General features: G+C 45.1%; 2 protein-coding genes across 7 annotated transcripts in view; both read right to left on the bottom strand.

The window, feature by feature from the left end:
• LOC139059837 (uncharacterized) overlaps positions 1 to 15,041 on the bottom strand; it is a 226,877-nt gene extending 211,836 nt beyond the window's left edge. The window contains exon 1 of the mRNA XM_070538248.1: positions 14,747 to 15,041. Within this exon, the coding sequence (XP_070394349.1) occupies positions 14,747 to 14,783 (37 nt within the window). The 5' untranslated portion in view covers positions 14,784 to 15,041. The remainder of the gene's footprint in view (positions 1 to 14,746) is intronic.
• Positions 15,042 to 18,954: 3,913 nt separating this feature from the next.
• Positions 18,955 to 22,656, bottom strand: part of Sting (transmembrane protein sting) — a 402,026-nt gene continuing 398,324 nt past the window's right edge. For all 6 annotated transcript variants that reach the window (XM_070538240.1, XM_070538242.1, XM_070538241.1 and 3 more), the window contains one exon: positions 18,955 to 19,082. In XM_070538240.1, the coding sequence (XP_070394341.1) occupies positions 19,003 to 19,082 (80 nt within the window). In that variant the 3' untranslated portion in view covers positions 18,955 to 19,002. The remainder of the gene's footprint in view (positions 19,083 to 22,656) is intronic.

The raw sequence follows: 22,656 nt of genomic DNA, 5'->3' as shown, positions 1-22,656 counted from the left end.
ACATGCATTCGCCTTTTGCCACTTCTCGTACGTGGCTGGCATGCTACAGTGGACACAGGCTGACAAGAACAAGCTAAACGCTTTAATCAGACGACTTATAAAGACTGCACTAGGACTTCCCATCAGCACGGCTAACGATAGCTTATTGCGCCTAGGGCTGCATAACACACTAGAAGAGATAGCTGAGGCTCAGCAGGTGGCCCACCAGGAGAGACTAATGGGGACACGACCTGGGAGGGCGCTACTTGAAGAAATTGGCGTAGAAATTAACAACCACACCAACGAAGGAGAATTACTAACACAATTGCAAGCGGGACTACGAGAAACAATAAAGACGACCCCGTTCCCTAGGAACATGCACCCGACACATAACCTCGAGAGACGAAAGGCAAGGGCGAAGGCACTCCTTCAAGACATAGATCAACATAAGCAGAAGGCGGTGTTCGTTGACGCTGCCTGGGTTAAAAATAAGGATGCGTATACCTCCGTTGTTGTAGACACTCAAGGTAACATACGGGATGCCATCACCGTCTATACCAAGGACCCAACAGTAGCAGAACAAGTAGCAATCGCCTTAGCCATTCGGGCTAATCGGTGGACACATATTTACAGCGACTCTAGAACAGCCATACGCAACTTTACCAACGGATATGTGACACGGATAGCAACAAAATTACTAGAGAAGGTCAACAGTGAGAGGATTGAAATCCGCTGGTTTCCTGCACATCTGGGGGTAGTGGACGGAGCTCGGAGAAACCTCAATGAGGTGGCAAATGAAGCAGCACGAGGACTTTCTAGCCGTGCTCTTCAAGACCGAGCAACTTACACTTCACCCGGGGAACACAGGGATCGATTATTAACATATAACGAAATCACGAAGCATTATTATTTAAGCAGAAGGGAGTACCCATTGCCACACGGTAAGCTTTGCAGAGCCCAAGCGGTCACATTACGTTTGCTACAGACTAGAACATACCCAAGTCCATATTTTATTAACAGGATCTATCCTGAGAGGGAAACTCAAATCAACTGTAATAAGTGCAATGGCATCATTACTCTTGACCACATGCTTTGGCAGTGCCCCGCGGTCTTCACAGACTGTGACAAGGAAGAAGAATGGTGGCGGCAAATGCTACATAGCGAATCACTCTCTGACCAATTACGGGTAGTCCAGAAGGCCCGCGATGTGGCTGAAGGGCTCGGCCTGACAGTCCCAACGTGGGAGCGGCCCGCGTCAACCTATGGTTGACCTTCAGGACCAAATAAAGTTCCTCATACCATACCATACCATAGGTCACTCATTATTTTCTTTTTATTAAAGCGAGACGCGAACCTATCAACTTACTGCAAAGTGCCAAAAATGATACAAAGAATGCTTCGTATTAATAAAGAAAGGGAAGTGTTAGTGGTTCGAGCAACCGGTTTTTTTTTCTCGGGACACTAAAGGCAAATACTAAGTCGACGTGGACTGCTTAAATACCATTCCAGAAACCTCGCAACGCTTATTTCGTGCCAAGAAAACACTTCGTTTTCGATAAAACTGCATCCGAGGGGTCAGAATATCTTTTTCGAAATTCAAATCTCCCGCCACACAACCGGAGAAGATTTGACGTTGCATGCGCCATCACCACCCTTTGCTGCCGTCGGTAAGTCAAACGGCGCCCGACAGACGGCGGTACCGAGCTAACGATGGATCATGTTTTATTAGAATAAGAAGACGTCTGCCCAGCGGTCGATTTAGGCACCACTGGCCTCCTTGAAGCCCTTGGGTTTAGCGAGAGCAGTGGGAAAGTAAACATGTCCGCAATAGAGATTAGTAAGAGGCGATAGGCAGATTGGTGGAAAAAAATTAGGGAAACGACAAAAGACGGAGACGTACGAAAGCAAAGTTCGCAATAGGGGATCAGAAAATTTGGTTATGGAAGTTCGTCGGGTTTTTTTCTTCATTTTTTCTTTTTTAATCTAGGTATGACATTAGGCAGTATAATAGCAAGACCATGGTGGTGCAGCCCACCGCCCCGTTCCAAGGGGGACGCTCAGAACATCCATCCAGAGCGGTGCATTCACCGCCGCAGCTGCTTTTTGGGCAAGTGGCGCATCCCGCGACATCTGGTGGAAGTTGAATTCTGGGCTACTTGCAGTTTGCGCGAGTTTCGCGAGCCAGCAAGACCAGCGCAGCACGATGCAATAACAAAACTACTGAAACGCGAAAGCTTGGGCGGCGCGGAGTCGAGCGAAAACAAAACCTTTCGACTGCCCGCGTCGTTGTCGCGGGTGATTGCAATTAGTTATTTTTCCATGAACTAAAATAGAACTGAACAAGTAGCATTTCATTTCGTCTTAAAATACAATGCAATGATGTTTTCGGTTGAGTACTAGTGACATGTTGAGTGGTTGAGTACTAGTGGCAGAATTTAACTGAGGAGCGCTTTCGTCATCGGGCAAGTACTTGAATGTCATGGGGGAGTCTCTAATCATGTCCAGCATTTACCTCATCTTCTCGATTATTAAGGCTCTGTTCGCGATAATATTGACGTCTTAGGCACTCTAGACCACTCCTCTTTACTTAAACTTGACTTAGTACTTGCCTTCGATTTCCATGTTCGATTTCCACATCGCACACACTTAATTATTAGGAAAGCATTATATGCCTTATGAAGCGGAAAATCCGGCTGCTTGGCCGGAGATGTTACAAAAAGTCACGTGGTCAAGGAGACGCGCTCGTGCCACTGCTCGCACGCACCCCGTCTTCTTCCTGAGCTGACTCCGATGCCGCTTGCCACCATGCCCGCGTTCCCATACTGCCCTCTGCAAGGCGCCGGTGGCACTGGCGCGCTACAAGTCGGTGTGGTGACTTGGGCGAGTTCTGCCGTGCGCCCCGACGGACGAACCTTCGACATCTCACTCAGCAGCTGCACCCGGCTCCTTTGGACGTCCACGCAAGTACGCGAATGAGGCACGTGAAATGACACAGCGCAACGTGAAAACATTACGTTTGCTAAAACAATCCATCACTGCGAAGACGTCGCAATGCGTTCGCGTTCATCCACGTAGGATTACCCAAGCGCCCCTGATCGTAGCTAGAGTGTTTGACCTGAGTTATTACAGCTTATGCTTATAAGGTGGCATTTTAGCAGTGTGGAAGCAGCAGTATTTTGTATTCCCTGTCCTTCAGGTGCCGAGTGAGAAACCATACTGAATATTTTTATTTTGCTATCACACTGCAGCAGCGCCGCAGCGTATGCCTCAAGGAATTGCAGCAGAGTTTTCAGTGGCTAGCTCACAAAGCTAAGAGTGGCGCCTGATCAGGCTACCAGACTTTCATTTGAGGGATCGCCAGCCGTTTGTGCGCAGGCGCGAATAAGAGCGGGCGTGAGAGAAAATCTGGGGGCTTTTGCTCCTTAAATATATGACTCTGCCTAGGCACTACGGAGGAGGTTTCTCAGCGCGTCTTGTATCCGTTTGTCCCCTATACACCAGAACACCGTGAATTCAAAGGGCGCCGCCATATTGATGAGCGCCGGTCGCGCCATCTATCCCAAGCGCCGCGAAGTAGCAGGCCTGGGCTGCCACGCCGGGAGATGCGACCCGGCGCGAAAGCGAAACTTGGGCTTTTTAGCTGGGCGGAAGGCGTGTTTCGCGTTTTTTCTAACCTGTCATTTTCGCTGTCTGGATTCAATCAAACTTCAAGACCTCATGCAAGTCCGCAATGGCCAGACTGCGTGCTGTGCAGACTGCAGAAGCGAATACATCGGGTAGGTACGCTATTACGTTTGTACAAACCGCGCGCTATATGCTAGAATACGTGTGAGCTTTTTGGCACGTAACCTGTGAAGGAATTTACAGCACTGTGTTGGTGCCATATATTATGAAAGCACGCAGAACACTGTCATCTGCACTTTCAGTTTGGTCTTGTTTGTCATGGTCTCTACTGGGTTGGCCGCGTTTGGCAACCAACTGGCGAGGTCGTTTGACTGCCTAGTTAGCAGACGCCTGACCTTCACCACCTGCACACTGAAAACAAAATAGATGTTATAGTAAGAATGGCTGTAGTTCTTTCCCATGCCATCACTGTTGCGAAGATATAAAGTCCTCTCAAAATGAAATAGAAAATACACCAGGCCAATTGTATCCTGCAACCACTTAAGAGTACAACATCAAGAACAAAAGCCTACAGAACTCGAACAAGCAGCATATGATGCTAAACCTGCACTCATTGGAAAATGAGGTACTACAGTAGTTATAATGTTCAACTAGACGTGCATTCAGAGCCCGTATAACAGGGCGAGCATGACAGATGCAGGTGTTGTACAGTTGCACAAACCATGACAGGGCACGTAAAATTACCATGCCTACTTAAAGCTGCATCATCAGGACCCCTTTGGTACAAGACAACAACCGCACCTGCATTCCAAGAAATTATCCCCACCAACTGCAGCTACCTGGTACCAGACCTGTTTCGCTTGTGCGAGGCCATCGGATTGTTGGCGTTCCCTTAGAAAAGAAAACAGTAAGAAAAAAACTAGTGAGAACGATCAAAATTTTGTTACAAAATACAAGAATAATTGAGCACCTTATTTTCCTCGCCATATGAACGGAAATATTTTGCGCTTTGCCCCGCATAACAGCCCGCACGCAGTTTAAAGCTCAGGAGGCTCAAATGAATTCGTTACGAATGACACCTGCAACACCAGCTCGTAAAGGTAGGTGCGCTGCAAGAACACCTTCGGCGACGAGTAGTCGTCGTTTACGTTTTTGTGGACGCATGCTACGTGACGAGCAGACTTCGGTTTACTTTCATTAGCAATAACGCTCACCAGCAAGGCCTACAACTTGTCGTTCACGCTTAATGGTCATTCCGTGCACCAGCTGCAAGTATCGCTAACCGCAAACTCAACTGTTCCGCTTAACCGTCGGGAGCTCTGCCTGAATGAAAACACGAAAAGGCTTGCCTTTTTGTTATAGCCAAGGCGAAGCACCGGCGCGGGATTCTGCTCTGTAGGCTTGTTGCCCAGAAAGTGCTCGGAGCAAACCTGCTTGTTACACGTATTACGTTCGTCGGGCGCAAAGTTGAACGTGGCACCAAAATATACACACATCGAATACTCACTCGTGCATTTTCACTGGGTTGGTAGTTCTTCCTATTCACTGCAGCTATCCACCGGTGGCGCAGCTTGGCATTCTTCGTTGCGGATGGAAATCGGCGCAGGCTGAAAACACCGCACCGGCACGATTCCCTACGTGCGTTGTGCTCTTCGCAAACAGCGCTAAGCAACCTGCTCCTTTTCCGCTGGTTGCTTTGGCATCCAAACACGGCGCAATGATGCCCAGATGACTTCTTCTACTTTGGATCCGTGTGAACGGGCACATTTCCGCACTTTGGAGCCCTAGAGCTGGCGCTTGCCATGTCTACTGGTCGCCGGCGAACACACTTTGGCAGCCCAGTACAAAATAGCGCCGGTCGACCGGGCAACCCGGGTGCGAGAGTATGCGTTCGGTTAGTCTGGGTGCGAGACTAGCGTGTTCTGGTCTATAGACATGCCGACATTGCGGAGTGCGGTCGAGTTCGTTTACGCTGGCTGGCTACGCGGTGCGGCAGTGGGCACGGCAGTGGGTATGGTGATGGCTGTGTCTAAAAGCTTCTGACTGGTGTTGTATAAGTCGCGGGTCTCTTTCTTCGTCACGACGACAGATTGGATTTTTTACAAGCACTGCTCTAGGACGGCACATGTAACAGCCAAACGGAGACCTCACGAGAGCACCTGAGGTTATAATAGAGAGTTTTGGAATAGGGGCCCCAATAGTTGGCGCCCCAAAGAGCTTTGCGGGAGTTAGCGTTGGGGCAAGCAGGAGTAAAGAGGTTTAGAATAGGGCTTTGCTTTTGCGGATAGCGTCTTGCGCTGACAGCGCCACTACAGCGTCAAAGAAAAGCTATTAGAAATAAATAAATAAACTATACCATTTTATAATAAGAACAGTAATCTTGACTTTCGTGTATTCACGTTATTCACAATTTAGAGGTTATTCTGTAAGTAGCGAACAATTAGTTGCCCTTAGTTCGGAGTAACCAACTTTACGTATCTTTACCAGCCAAGTTAAGCCGTGTTAGGCCTACGAGCCATAAAATCTGTAATCGAATTCCGACTCAACGGCGTCTAACGAATCAATCTTCATAACACACGCTAGTGGAGAGAAAGCGATAACCGCAATCACTTCTCCTAGCTTGCGAACTTCACGCGTTACCACGAATCGAACCGACTTTGGTGCTAGGTTAGAGCCGTCGCTTCGATGGGTGCCACCATGTTTGTTTACGCAAATCTTTTAGGGCAACTTTTGGGACTCCCGCTGAATGAATGAAATAGCGTGCCCAACGCAAAACCCAGACGCAGTTCGCGTCTCGCGCATGCGCAGTGGCTTCGACGCTATTTCCTTGGATGCCCGGAAACGTTTGGGGCCCCATATTCTAAAACTCTCTAATAAAGCAGGCGGTGCAGGATCTCCAGGGCACACAAGTGGTAGCGGGGGGACGAAAGCTGGAAGCAGTGCGGCCCGTGGGTTGGGGCCGCGGAGGCCGAAGCGTGCCAGGGGGTGTTCGCATAAAACATTGGCTTTCCGCGATAGTGCGCAGCCGATCCGGCACGCGCAGGCCTCGGCGAGCCCCAACCCACGAAGCAGTCCTGGTTCTAGCTTTCCACTTTTATCCACTTTTCACTGCTGCATTTGTATTGTAATCAAGAATAATGCCTTTTCGCACAATCAAAAGTTTTGACAACAGCGTCTTTTCAATTTATAAAAAGAAATGTACGCAAGGCGCCGCCTTGAAGTTTTCTCCCGCGGTGCGAGTAACCATGAAGTGAACAAGAGATGGCAGCGCCGGCGCTTGCGTCGCGCTGGTGGATATTTCTGGCGCGCGCGACGCTATCGGTGATATTCGGCCGTTCCTCAGCCAGCCGAGTCGGGCTGAGTCACTTGCGTTTCACGAGATAGCGATAAGGTGGCCTTGAACGTGCGCGCATCACCACTGGTAGGTCGCGTATGTTGTCTCAAGGAAGAAAACAAGTGCGTTGGCGCCAACATACGATGACTCACTCCATTTCCCAGGGACACGCATCCTAGCTATGAAGCAGACGACGGCTTCTACGCAGCAGACGACGGAAGAGAGAAGCGTTTTCGATGGAATAATCATGCGCTTTGAGCTAGCTGCTTTATTTTTACTGCGGAGGAAAACTGTTTTGCTTTACCGAGAACCTTACGTCCAGCGCCTTCATTTCAGTTTGTTAGCCAAAACGTCGCGTCACGTTACGAAAGCAAAATGGGGCCACCAGCACCATTTTATTCGCGTCGCGTCTACGGACTGTCCAGGCGCCGAATCTTATAACGGTTCAGAATACGAACCGTTCGCTCCAGCGCTTACGTCACTAAATGTGCCACTTCCAAGCCGGTGGTGGAAGAAGGGGAGGACGCGACCAATAGATGAGACGGTGCCACCCCTGAAACGTACGTCATTATATGACGCGCTAATCTAGGAATTGCAGAATGTTTCTGCTTGCTAAATAAATGTAAAATATAAATTAAATATTGTACGCCAAGTTTCGAAGTATAAACGTGTGGTGCCTGGCGTTTACGTCAATCTTTTTCACTCTCAGCCGACAGGCAGTATAGCAAGCGTAAATACATTACGCTTGCTATACCAGAGCGCAACGTTATGTCGTCTGCTACCAGGAGCTCGCACGATGCATGCAACAGGAACGCACTGCCAGCACTTTTAAGAAGCGAGCGCGACAAAACCGTGAACTGGTTCTTAGGGACACCTTTACTAGCCGACTATATCAGTTTTCCGTCTTTTTTCGCCCTTCGTCATCGGCTCGGACATGACTCGCTCGCCGCCACGCTGCCGCTATCCCTGCGATCTGCGCCACGGCGCGTCGCGTGACAAAAGCAATGGAACTTGAAATCAAACATTCTGCTACACGGGCCCTGCATTGCGTGCGCGATGTAAAATCGAAGAGTGTGGTGCTGACGGTGCGCGCTGTGCCATGAAATTGAGGAACGAAGTGTTGCACTCCCGAACTAGAAAAAGGGGGGCAGCCAAATAAGAGATCTCCACAATATCTTCCCATTCTGACTGTATAGTTTTATCAGCCGAACGAAGGGAGCGTTGAACCAGCCTAGTTTGAACCCTTCTGATTGCTGAACGGCGATCTGCGAGCTATGCACGCTGGCGATAGCACGGGGAATTCGCTCTAACCTTGCAAATATCCGCTTGGCCCTGGCTTTGAAGAGGAGGTCACGGGAAAGCTGACTCAGCCCTTCTACCGGCCAACACAGTAAGTGCGAGAGCAAGTTTGTGGATAGTGTCGGCAGCAGAGATCTAGGTCATTTCGATGAATGCTTCACGTCCGACCGACCTCTGGGAGCTGCAGGCCGGTGGCGGTGAACCGCAGCGCGCAATATTCTTTCCTCTGCGTGGAATGACCACAGGTACGCTTGCACTCGTGTCTCCTCCATTTGATAGCGTAGCCTGCAAAAGGTCTGCTTAGAAAGCCGGCAAGGGCGGTGCAACTCATTGCACTTCCAGCCGCGGTTGATACTGAAAGAGCAACGCCAAGCAGACGACGAAGGCAAGTAATAGCCTCCGAAGCAACCAACGCACGCGCGCGCTACGCCCGCGTGCCTCCGGGGTCGCGCGACCGGCGCGCGCGGCCAGGGCCGCAAGCCCACAGCCAAGCCACAGCAAAGGAACCCAAAGCGGACTACCCCTTCGCCGGTTCCTACGACCAGTTCGCTTTGGAGATGATTGACAGATGCGTGACGTATTCAAAAATTGCGATACCGCCCCACTGCCTCTGACGACCTGTGACGTAATCAAAATTTTGGCCAGTCAGGTGAGGCCAAAGGAACGGTTCCCCAACCAAACCGTTATGAGATTCGGCCCCAGAATAGACGAGCGACCCTAGGAAGCCTTTTGCTGTTGCCAGATGAGCAATAACCATTCCGCTAAACCTAGAGAAAGCCTGTGTTTTCCTATGAAATTTTTTGTCAACATGGTAGAAGTACAGATCACGTATATGTGTAAAAGGGGGCGTAGCCAGACACCACCTAGGTTTTGAAAAATGTCACTATTAGGCTAAATAAATTGCGCACGCGTGACACAGACAACATTGTTCAGGAAAGACTGGAAAATCGATTTTTTTGTGAAAGTTTGCTCTACGCTATTCCTTTTAAGAGTGTCACAAAGCATTAATATCGCAGCCTGAAGAACTGGCATCAATGCATCAGGCATTGGATACCTTTACTGTACCTACTGTATATGGAAATGCGAGGCCATACAAAGCTATCGCCAAGACCCTGTAGGTCTAACTGATGCTGCTTGCGGTCATCAAATTCTTTTTGTTTGTGTGCCTGAGCTGGCCACACAATGCATGTTTACTTAGTGTATCACGTATATGTGTAAAAGGGGGCGTAGCCAGACACCACGTAGGTTTTGAAAAATGTCACTATTAGGCTAAATAAATTGCGCACGCGTGACACAGACAACATTGTTCAGGAAAGACTGGAAAGTCGATTTTTTTGTGAAAGTTTGCTCTACGCTATTCCTTTTAAGAGTGTCACAAAGCATTAATATCGCAGCCTGAAGAACTGGCATAAATGCATCAGGCATTGGATACCTTTACTGTACCTACTGTATATGGGAATGCGAGGCCACACAAAGCTATCGCCAAGACCCTGTAGGTCTAACTGATGCTGCTTGCGGTCATCAAATTCTTTGTGTTTGTGTGCCTGAGCTGGCCACACAATGCATGTTTACTTAGTCAGCTTATGTTTACTACAATATTCATTCTGCTAGTAATGCTACGAGTCTTGGTGAAATATTCTAACAGGTTGCAATCATATTTATTGTTTAATCCGTATGGCGGTACTGTTATTTTTTTTTGTCGAAGGTCACACGTCTGCCTTAACCAGCATAAACAAATTACCTCATGTGTTTGAACCGAACCCTTACACAGATGCTGTTGAAATACGTTTCAGCCAACAACTAAAATTGGGATTTTGCTCTACCATACATTACCTTCACCTACAGCTGTTCCCATGTCGACAATGCTGGCTATTCCCTGTTCTACCTATTGCACGGCCAAGAACCTACGCTACCAAAAGACACCTTGCATCAGGCATCGAATACCTTTACTGTATCTATGATATTGTGCCCGCCATGAGCATGTCCTTATATGGGAATGCGAACCACTACAACCTCAACCAAGAAATATGCTCGTAATCGCCCGCGTTGACTACGCTCTTGGCAGCAGTAGCGGCGTGTCGACAAGCGCTAAACCTCTGTTCTGCAAATTGCAGGCATCTACGGAGCATCGTTGAAGCACTACGGAACACCAGAACAAGCCGCCGATTTCCAATGACGGCATCATCGGACTGGGAAAAGCCTGCTATCTGCTGCACTATCGTCATGTTCAACCGGGACATGTGTTAAGCCAGCACCGACAGAAGCGACGCCCAGCATTGGGCGCTACCAAGTATAAGAAGAGCACCGGAGGCGATGTCCTACCATTCTTGGCAGCAGTAGCGGCGTGTCGACAAGCGCTAAACCTCTGTTCTGCAAATTAAATTGCAGGTTAGTTGGAATCCAGTTAGTTTTCTGTAGGTTGTACTTAGTTGCCTCTTGTTCTTGTCGCCACTGCTGCTGCCATTGTAGTATTCCTGCTCTTCTTTTTATGTGGGTTTGTTTTCCTTGCAAACATGCCACTTTCAGACGACGATGCATGTCCTGGTTGTAAGGAAAGTTGTGAAAAAGGGATGGTGTGCGGAGAATGTTCCTTCATGTACCATTTCGGTAACTGCTCAGGGGTAGCTGAATCAACTTACAAATCAAAAAGCGAAGCATGGCGGAAGGGTTGGCTTTGCCAAACATGTAAGATAGCTAAGCCGAGAGGTAGCCAAAGCAACAAAACAAAAAAAGAACAAGATGCAGACATAGCGAGTGTGCTTCAAGGTATTAATGCAAAACTAGAAAGCCTCATGACATTAAAGGACACAGTAGAAAAAATTGAGCACGCAGTGGAAGTGATGTCAGACAAATATGACGAAGTTCTGGTACACATGCGCAATCATGACAAAGAAATATCGCAGCTAAAGAAACGAGTCGAATCAATTGAATCTCAAGACCGCGCAACTGAAAAACGACAGATAACTCAAGATCTAAACAACCTTGAATGGCAAAGCAGAAAACTAAATCTCGAGTTCCATGGCATACCCGTCAGTGAAAACGAAGACTTATTGTCAAAAATCAACGAAGTGGTAGCCGAGCTTCACATTCCAGAAATAACTAAATACGACATTGTCGTTTTGCACAGACTTCCAGCACCTAAAGATAAGATACCAGGTATCATAGCACATTTTACAAGACAGGATTTGAAGGCTCAGTTTTTACGAAAAAAAACAGAACTCAACCAGTCAAAAATGAGCTGCTACATTCAGGAAAATCTGACGAAACACAGCAGGGTATTGCTTGAGGTAACCAGGCAATGGGCTAAATTGCACGATTTCAAATACGCCTGGCATCGTAACGACAAAGTTTTCGTCCGCCAGAAAGATGGAACAACAGTACATCATGTAAAATGCAAGGAGGACTTAGCCAAGATTAAATAGACTTAAGTTTCTTTTTTTTTTCTTTTCCCTATTATGGCTTCATACAAAGATTACATTACACCATCCGAATTTAAAGATGTTTGTGGTCTGGACTATGACAGTTCACTTAAGCTATTTCACCTCAATGCCCAGTCAGCTAAGAAAAAATCCGCTCAGTTCGAAATTTTGTTCAGCAAGCTTGATTTTGCTTTTGACATCATTATGCTTACGGAGACCTGGTACACAGAAGAAGCTAATGCATTGTGCTTACCCTCCTACAACACCTATTTGGTAAACCGAACTACCTCTCGTGGAGGAGGTGTGGCAATGATGGTGAAGAACCATCTTGTCTGTGACCAAGTGCCGAATTTTTCTTGCGTTCATGAAGACTATGAAATTTTATGTTTGACTGTCGACAAAAAACTATTGAGCGTAATATACCGGCCTCCGAGCGGAAATGTGCAAAACTTCTTAGTATTTCTAGATTCTTTGTTTACTTTTGCAAATGAAAATAAGCTATCTGTAATCATCGGTGGAGATTTTAACATTAATATGCTTGGAGATCTGCCCGCAAAACGGGAATTTGAGCAATTAATTAAAGCCTATGGATGTATGAATGTAATTAATAAGCCTACCAGAATTACTCCCACATCTTCTTCGTTGCTTGATATGTTTATAACCAACTTGCATGCATCTAATATGAAGGCTGGAATTATGTACACACATATAAGTGATCACTTCGCTATATATATGTGTTTAGATAAGCATATGCGTAAAACGAAACCCACACAGCAATACTTTCAAGACTTTTCGTCAACGAATATGGAAATTTTCAAATTACAAATTTCTGGTGTAGATTGGCGTATTGTGCTGAACGAGACAGATGCTGAAAGTGCATTTAATATCTTTCTGAGTCTGTTTTTAGATGTATACAATAAATGTTTTCCCAAAAAAGTCTTTTCGAAGCCAAAGAAGATACGTAAGCAATGGATTACGAAAGAACTTCTCAGAAAGATTGACATTAGAGATAAATTGTATGCAAAATTCATGGCTACACGCGACCCAGATATACTAAAGACGTTTTAAAGTATTCGGCAATAAATTAACGAAGGAGATTAGGAGTGCCAGGAATGACTACATTTGCAATTTCTTTCAGAGTTCTGCAGGAAAGACAAACGAAATATGGGAAAAACTAAATACAGTTCTAAATCGCCACAAAAACTTCAGCTTTGTTACAAAGATTGAAAGTAACAATGAAGAGATCACAGGCGCTCGTTTAGCGGAAGAATTTAACAAATACTTTGTTGATATTAAAGTAGAACGTCCGACTGAAGGAGCACTCGATTATATTAGAACTAAAAACCAGAAATCCCATTTTTTTAAGTCCTGTAATAGAGCCTGATGTTATTTCGGCGTTCCGAGGACTAAATAACAGTAAAAGCAGCGACGCAGACGGTATAAAAGTTGCACCTGTCAAACATGTATTAGAACTAATTTGACCGTGCCTAATGCACATATTTAATTTGTGTTTTTTACAGGGAGTGTTTCCAAAACGATTGCAGATTGCTAGGGTGACAGTGCTCTATAAAAAAGGCGATAAGACTGACATCGGAAACTACAGACCGTGTCCATACTCCCTATTTTTTCTAAAGGGTTGGAAAAAGTAATTTACGCCAAAATAATGAATTTCTGCGATAAATATGGTATACTTTCCCAGTCACAATTTGGCTTCCGTAAACACAGGTCGACGGAACAGGCTTTGCTGGAGCAGAAAGAATTTATTTTAAACGCCTTCGAAAAAAAAGAAGTAGCCTTGGGTGTTTTTGTAGACTTCACAAAAGCGTTCGATTTTCTTACACATTCAATCTTACTCAAAAAGTTAGATACATATGGAATCTGTGGTAATGCACTAGCACTTTTAGCATCTGATTTAGAAAATCGACAACAGTATGTCTACCTCAATGGTTTCTCTTCCGATAAAAAAACAATAACATCAGGAGTACCTCAGGGAAGTATCCTTGGACCACTTTTATTTAATATCTATTTGAATGACATTATATGTATTAATCCGAACGTTAAACATATCATTTATGCTGATGACACGACTATGCTTTTCTCAGCTGCATGTCCGAATGACTTAATTTCTGAACAAATAGCTCCCTATCGCGTTTGACTGAGTGGTCAAGTGCTAATGCATTAAAAATAAACACGGCCAAGACGAAAGCCATATTTTTCCGTCCAAGGAATAAGAGCGTTTTTATAAATACAGATCTTTTGTTGGGCGATTCAAAAATAGAAATACTCCGCGCATTCAAAACTCTTGGCGTTGTGTTCAACGAGAACTTAACCTGGGAAGACCACGTGGAACATGTTGTTTCTAAGATTTCAAGTGTCGTAAGAGCTACGTACATTAATAAAGAAATACTGCCTCTGCAGGTCAAGGTTATTCTTTACAATACATTATTTCACTCTCATATTAATTATGCACATTTAGTTTGGGGAACTACGGCTGTTACAAATTTACGTAAAATTCTTACAATGCAAAAAAGAATGTTGCGACATGTTCTCGGTGTTCCTCGAGATCATCCGTCTCAGCCTTTGTTTGAAAAGCTGGAAATTATGAAAATAACTCAAATGTATCCATACCGTCTGTGTTGAACATATAAAAAGGATGTGAAAGAAAACATAAACTTTCTCTCAGCTTTAGCTTCTCTGTCTAAGAAAGCTCCTTTATACGATACACGTAGTAGGGAACTTTGGAACGTAGAAACGTGTAGAACAACCTATGGACAGCAAATGATGAAAAGAAAGCTGCCAGAATTATTAAATTTTTGTCACAGACACGCTATACAAATAGAACACACATCAAAACAGCAATTAAAATTGTTCTTTTCTGCGTCAGTTGTATTTCCCTGAACATTGTTCTCGTATGTATAATTGGTATGCATAATTGGTATTAAAATTGTTCTTTTCTGCGTCAGTTGTATTTCCCTGAACATTGTTCTCGTATGTATAATTGGTATGCATAATTGGTATAATGGTATGTATAATTGGCATACCGAGTGGACTCGGCAGCACTTCCAAAGGAAGTCACGTTAAAATGACTCGCCTTTACTTCGTGCAGCTGCTCTTCCTGGCCTGTTCATGGTCACCCGGTTCCCACACCTGCTGCGCTGCTGTCACGAATGCTGGAACTTCTCAGTCCTGGAATGCTGCCTACATAGCGGAAGCACCGTGCCAGCCGCACCGCCCTGCACCGGCACAGGATCTACCCAACTACCGACGTTCCTGCCCCGCAGCGCCACACCCGGAATCACCATACAGCTTGCCTATCGTGCTCCCAGGACTATCAGCATCCCAATCTACACCGCCATCACCACGTATAAAGCCCCCCGGAATCAACACCCCCTTCAGTGGACTCGGCAGCACTTCCAAAGGAAGTCACGTTAAAATGACTCGCCTTTACTTCGTGCAGCTGCTCTTCCTGGCCTGTTCATGGTCACCCGGTTCCCACACCTGCTGCGCTGCTGTCACGAATGCTGGAACTTCTCAGTCCTGGAATGCTGCCTACATAGCGGAAGCACCGTGCCAGCCGCACCCGCCCTGCACCGGCTCTTTGTGCGCGGTAGCGCAACCAGGCTTTGGTTTCCTTTTGTTGCATGCACCCGCAATGTTGTGTATAAGATCCCACTCTCGTGTGGGAAGTACTACGTGGGCCAGACGGGCAGATGTTTAAACGTGCGTCTGGCGGAGCATAGCAACAAAGTGGAGAGCATTGCAATAGATGGGCATCTGGCTGCCCATTGTAGAAAGTGTGACGCGAAGGCTGCATGCTTCCCGCTATTCGAACGAACCGTTGTTGTCTATCGCCACAGGAATAAGATTACGAGGGAAATTGTGGAAGCAGCTGAGATAGCCAGAGCAGGTGAAGAGTGCGTTAGCACGCCGTCTATATTTTTATCAAGGAAAGAGCTTGAATTTTTGGGCATAGTAGTCACATGACTGTCTTTTCCTCCTTCCCTTCAGTCTGCTCTATTGTAGTGGCGTCCCAGTGAGTATATATATACTCACCAGCTGCAATAAATCATTTGTTGAAAGTTAGCGCTCGTCCTGTGTTCTGCTTGTCCCTGTGTAATTTTTTGCGCTATGTATCCCAGTCTGAATGCATACCACCAACACGCCCAAACTTCTTCCCTGCTAAAATGCAACTAGCACCATACTGTCTCATATATTTCAGCAATCGCTTTCATCAGCCATTATACCTCATGACTGGAAAATAGGCAAGGTCATCCCAGTCCCCAAAAAAGGGCCTTCATCTTCTCGCCATAATTATCGACCGATATCTATCACATGTATCACTTCTAAACTAATGGAACATATAATTTTCTCTCAAATTATAAAATTTCTAGTATCCGTCAACTTCTTCCACCCTAACCAGCATGGATCTTTAAAAGGTTTGTCTTGCGAAACACAGTTAGCCCTCTTTATTAACGACCTTAGCTCTAGCATTGACCTTAACATTCCTATTGACGCCCTCTTCCTCGATTTTGAAAAAGCTTTTGACAAAGTTCCTCACAAACGACTATTCCTAAAACTTTCTCGTCTCAATCTTAACGAACATGTTTTTAATTGGATATGCAGCTTTCTCACTAATCGGCAGCAGTTTGTCTTTGCTAATAAATGTTCATCTTCTTATTCCTCTGTTATATCTGGGGTACGTCAGGGCACCGTCTTGGGCCCCCTTCTCTTTCTCATATATATTAATGATTTGCCTGCTAACATATGTTCTAACATCCGCATATTCGCCGATGACTGCGTTATCTACCGGCCTATTACTAACACCGATGACATTTTGTTTCTTCAGTCTGACATTCAGCACGTACTAACCTGGTGTAATTCATGGCTAATCTCCTTAAATGTGAAAAAAAAAACATCTCTGCTATCATTCCACCGACGTCACTCACAACCATCTTCAAAATACCTAATTAGGAATGCAGAAATCGCTTCAGTATCAACTTATAAGTATTTAGGCATCCATTTGACATCTGATCTAAATTGGTCTTTTCATATTTCACAGATTACTAACGAGGCAAATCGCGTCCTTGGTTACTTTCGACGAACCCTGCGACTAGCACCCCCATCAGTGAAATCCCTTGCTTACTTAACACTTATCCGCCCCAAATTAGAGTATGCATGCGCGATCTGGGACCCTCATCAAAATAACCTTTCCGTTACTCTTGAATCTGTACAAAATCGCTCAGCTCGTTTCATTTTCTCCGCCTATTCCTACCATGTAAGTGTAACTGAACTAAAACGTAATGCTCATCTCACAACTTTAGCTAACCGCCGAAAAATTTCCAGATTGTGTCTGTTTCATAAATTCTTTTATCATCCATCTTTGAACTCCATTATCAGCCCCGCCCATCGCATTTCAAGTCGCACAAACCACGGGAAGGCCGTCTACCCGCCCCCTGCTCGCACTTCTGCGCATCTGTCATCATTTTTCGTCCATACAGCAAGGGACTGGAATGACCTGCCAAACGCCATCGTTGATCAGATCGACTCATCATCATTCAGATCATCCATAGAAAAAATGTACTTCGGAAATTCCACCCCCTCATGTAATACCCCTTCAATGGGGCCTTTGAGGTACTAATAAATAAATAAATAAATATCACATTTCTTTTTGTCTTCTGACGTGCTTCCTGAACTCTTTCTTTTTTCATTGTGAAATGTAGTGACGAATGTTCATGATATACCATTATGCAGATGTTAATAAGCCGTTGTTGTGTGTATGCTGTTTACATATGTCTTCCAACAGTGTCCTATAAACATAATGTCATTACTACAGTTACATGTTGACATGTTTGGGAATGTGCATATTTATACGCCACAAAGATGCTTGTAGTTCTACGTATTATTTTTGTACAATCAAAAAATGTTCTTTGCTGTCGATAGCTGAACTGTCTGCCTTTATGGAATGTTTTTTTTCTTTGGGGGGGGGGGGGGCGGGAACTAGTCAAGCTGTCTGTTACAGCTTTTTTTCCCTTACCTCCCCCATCACGTTGATGGAAATAAATAAAGGTTATTATTATTATTATTATTATCTGCTTGCATGCAAGTTGTCGAGCATCATTCTGCCTTTCTAAATTTTCTAAAGTTTCTAAATAATAAATTCTGGGGTTTTACTTGCCAAAACCATGATAGGAATACCAGGCATGCTGCAGTGGGGTACTATGGATTAAATTTGACCACCTGGGTTTCATTAAAATGCACCCAATGCACAGCAGTCAGGCATTTGTGCATTTAGCATCTATCGAAATGAGGCCACCACGGACGGGATTTGATGCTGCGGCTTCGTGCTTAGCAGCGACTTTCGCTGCGACTGGCGTAGTGGCCACTACTCCACCATGGCAGGTGCCTGCAAGTTTTTCAAGAGGACCAGAAGCACCACCGTGATGTCCGCTTTTGGCCAAGCTCCCTCGTGTTTACCATTCTATAAAGGTGACATTTCTGAGAAACTTCTCTTGTGGTACAGAGGCCCGCACTAAGTGCTCCGCCAAGTGGCAGATGTCGCCTATGAAATTATTCTAGCCACACCCAGTACATCCTCCTCTCCGACAATCAGTGACCTTGTCAACATCTTAAGGCTCAAGCCATACAGCTCGCTGCACGCCTCAGATATTAACGGCACCAGGGCGACGCTTTTTCCACCGGTGCTAGTATTACAATGTTAGTGAGAGATGCTCAAGAGACCAGATGCCACTATGATCAGGAGGTGCCCCTGGGCTCTTGGAACGAGCGAGTTTGCACCACAGTCCCAAGCGAGATTTTTCTTGTAGATACAGTGTAAATAGTCTTTATCTGTGTGTTTAACCACACGTAAGATTTTCTTTAAAGACACTGCACTTATATTTTTTGCACTGGTTTCTTGTAGGGAAATAAACAAACCTTGTGAACATACATGCTTTTGCTTCTGACTGCCGTTCACCCATACCTATTTTTTACTAATAGTTGACTTCATTCTTTTCAATTAGGCTCTTTGCGGATGCCTACCCTACCCTCCCTCTTGTGCTGCTGCACCCTTCCCACACAAGATTACCCATCCTTAGTGGTGTTTCCTGATCCCTGAAATGTGTCTTGCTCACAGCTTCATAATCTTTTTCTTAAGTTGTTCTATTTTAGACTATTTCTGCCATTTCCAGTTAAGTACAGTGCCAGCTGCACATCACGTAAAGCGCAAACGACTAATTGAATCTTTGGGAGCAGAACCGAAAAGGCTCGAAAATTTCACAGAGAGGTGAGAGCAAGAAAAGCGACATTTCATGTTTTAATAAATGGCTGTGACACAAGCACAGTGATGAATTAAGTCAACCCCAGTTCCTTCTTGATGATGTTCCTCAGAACAGAAGAGACAGGCACTGGATGGCCGTCTTCACTCATGTCTGAAAAATAGCAAAAAGAAAATTGAAGTCAGGAAATGAAACAGAAAAACGTTTGTGCAGATCCCACGCACTGTGGGAATCGATGTTATGGTAAGCATTTTGCAGGTAGCTGGCCATACAGCATTGTTTGGTGTTCAGCAAAGCATTACCATGTGAACCAATGTGTTCGCGTAAATTGTGTAGTGCATGTGATGACAGCAGCATGAAAACAAACACGTTGAAGATGATCGCAAAGAAGAAATGCATTATTTCTACTGTGGCCGTTTGACAAGAACTTCTACATGCCGATTCTTGTGTTCTACATAGGTGGCCAACGGGCGTTCTTTACGTCATGCGGACAACATTAAAACAAGGATAACATTTGTGCTCCGGCAAAGAAATGTTAAAACATGACTACCCTGGCTTGATCACGAAGAGGTTAGTGTTGACCGTTTCAGTTAGTTGCTACGCAGAAAGTACTCAGGAATGTTGGCTGATCCCGGAGATATTGCACTCTCACATAGTCATGACTGTCATGAGGAAAGAAGATGGCAAGGGACACACATGCTTCAAAAAGCTTTGGAACAAGAGAAGTATGGTAAGAGCACCTGGCACTGCTGTGGTCGACGTCCGATTCCGCCATTGTGGTCACATTTTAATTTCTTTTTACTAAAACTAGACAAGTACCTACCTACCGCAAAGCGTCTAGAATGAGGCAAAGAATGCTTCACATTAAGAACAAGGTAACATGTCTAGATAGCACGCAAACAGGCATGCAGGACTACAAAGGAGATGAAGACACAAAAGTGAACAAAAGTTGGAAGTTCAGTGCCCCGTTCTGACAGACATGTACTTTTGGTCCTCATCCCTAGCTCTGTTTCAAGAATACTGTCAAGGTGGACCAACTTGCCTAAATCAAGGTATTGCTATTACATTATGTTACTAACAACTGATGGTTTATTGCAAATGGTCACTACATATATGTACACCATCATACAACAACAAGAAAAAAAACGGGGCCAAACCCATGGTCACAACATAGATTCTTTTCCAGCACAATCATCGGTCACAGGCCACTGCTACGAAAGGAACAGGATATCTTTTTCCTATAACAGATGAGCAGCTCACATAATTTCGGCTTCTACTATTTATCTCAAATGCCACAATTGTGTCCCTAGTCACCTGATCCATGTTCTTGGATAGCACTTCCACTATCGAACATGGGCTTACAGCCACAGCACATGCAATGTGCGGCAAGATGACCATGCACTTGTTGCCAGCTTGGTAACATTGGTAAAATGTTCCCTTAAAGGGCCCTTCACCAGGCCACATAGAAAATTTCGGTTATACGCTGGAAGTTTTTACGTGCCCTGTAGGGAGCGTTTTACCGCAAGAATTTTTTCAAATTGGTTCATTAATAGCCGATATAGAGAAATATTTCAGTGCAGCGAAGCCATACTTTCAGGAGGCGAGCTTCACCACCAATATACATACTCTCTCTACTTGTCTGCCTCCGCAAGTTAAATTTTTCCCTGGTTCTCTCATGCCAGAGCCGGAGGATCGCGCGACGTATAGGTTACAGGCCCCACCTTCCTCTCTCGCTCTTTTTTCTTATTATTATGATTTATTTATTTTCGTGCTGTGTGGCACACTTCCATTAATGGTTTTGCTTGCAAGCTGTTGCGTTTGTCTCGTTTCCCGCGCTGTGCACAAGAATACCTGATTAACGATGCAAGTCAGTGCCACAAACACGAGCACAGCACAGTGCCACACTGAACTTCCTGAACTCTGTTGTCTGAAGCAGGTAGGAGTTTTGCAAACTTTTTTAGATTCGTTTTTTTATCAACATCACATGGGGTAGGGTGTGACACCCGTGCGTGGCTCACTTTATAAAATTGGAGGGTGTGTTGACTGAAATAAACAGTCGGCAGAAGCACTCGTTCCTGTCTACCGTGTCTTCTTCATCTGTATGTGTATTTTTGGCGCTATATTTGGAAATAACTATGCCAGACCAACTAGCCCACCAAACGGTCTTCTTGAAGCATTCACTTGCTATCAGGAACTTGGCGAATCAGCCACTTTGCTCCTTCAACCGCTTCTTTCATAGGGTTAAGATGCACTGCATCTCACTCATTTTACGCTGTACCTCACACATTAATGATGAATAAAGTCACTATGTTTTTCCTTCAAATTTTTTTTACTTTAGTCCTGCCGACACCCTTGACCACATTGTTCTTGACTGTGACTGTACGTGAAATGCAGAAAATAAGCTGTTTTTGAAAATCATTCTTTTCGTGCTGTCAACTTCCCCTATGATGCAAAAATTTTCTGCTATATCAAACTCTGACGATGACTTTCTCACTCACACACATTTCATTATCCCCTACAAGGAAGCTACGGTACTTGTGATATATGGAGAAGACACCATGTGACAAGAAGTGTTTTTGTGGTGCAGCAGTCTGCCTAAGATGATGCCAAAGGTGAAGTTTACACATACGAGAATATACAGAGTCACAAATTAAGGCAAGCAACAAGACCACAAATGAGCGCCTGCAGTCTGAAGGGGGAGAAGAGATTGGCTGCAATAATGTTGAAGTGCGTGTTTAACCGTCTGTTTCAAGTATTGTGGTAGCGTCATCTGCTACACTGTGCAGTGCATCTGCCATGCGCAGCGCCTATAGGGGCATTACTGAAAGCCACGTAGAGGCGGCTGTTGGAACTGCAGGTGGGCCTCGTGCCAGAGACGCGTGCTTTCGCTGCAGGCATGACTTAAGTGTGTGCGTGCGATTTGCCGCTTATGTGCGTCGCAGATCGTTACTTCTGCGGTGTTAGTGTGCGCGAGGGACTGACACTGTACAATAGACGTGTGTCACGTTACGCGCCAAGTGTTTGCCGCAGATGAACATCAACAAGCTTGCCTACAAAGTGGAGCTCATCGCCGGTATGCCGCTTTTATAATAACGCCCTGGTCACAAATGACTTCATTTGTTGGCCCGCGAACAAACATTCTTTATGTACACACTTGCTTCGTTTACATGCCGTATTTTTAATAGTAGGTTGAGGGAGCACCGTCGCGTCTGCGGATGGTTGGTACAGGTGTGGCCACATGAGAAGACAGCGACAGTAAAGCTTCCAGACCATCCAGAGCTTGAGAAAAATAGCACATATAAAACTCCGAAAATAATTAAGGGTTGGTTGTTTTTATGCTTGCGTCTTACCACTGTCTGCACAGAATGGATTTCACATGTTCTATCGTTAAACAAGTAGAGCATCTAGATGATTTCACGGGAGCACTGAGTGAGATTTCGGAAGATGCCATAACTGAAAATTTACCTCCCCGGTCAGTCAAGATCATATTAATTGTATATCTGATGTTATTTTTAGCGCCACCACAATTTTTGCTAGCATCACCCTAGCACCCAAATATAGAATTGAATCGCATGTTGTATCGCCTGTTGTAGTGCCCACAGTCTAAATAGACAATGCAGCGCTTTTTAATTAGTTGAAAGAATACGTTGACACAATATTAACACTTTGAAAGCAAGTACAAAGCATTGTAATAAATAATTCTTGTAAACCACATGCTACATTGAAC

This window comes from Dermacentor albipictus, chromosome 5, assembly GCF_038994185.2.
Source record: "Dermacentor albipictus isolate Rhodes 1998 colony chromosome 5, USDA_Dalb.pri_finalv2, whole genome shotgun sequence".
NCBI classification, from domain to species: domain Eukaryota; kingdom Metazoa; phylum Arthropoda; class Arachnida; order Ixodida; family Ixodidae; genus Dermacentor; species Dermacentor albipictus.
The sequence above is the reverse complement of the archived record's forward strand: the minus strand, read 5'-3'. Positions and strand labels throughout refer to the sequence as shown.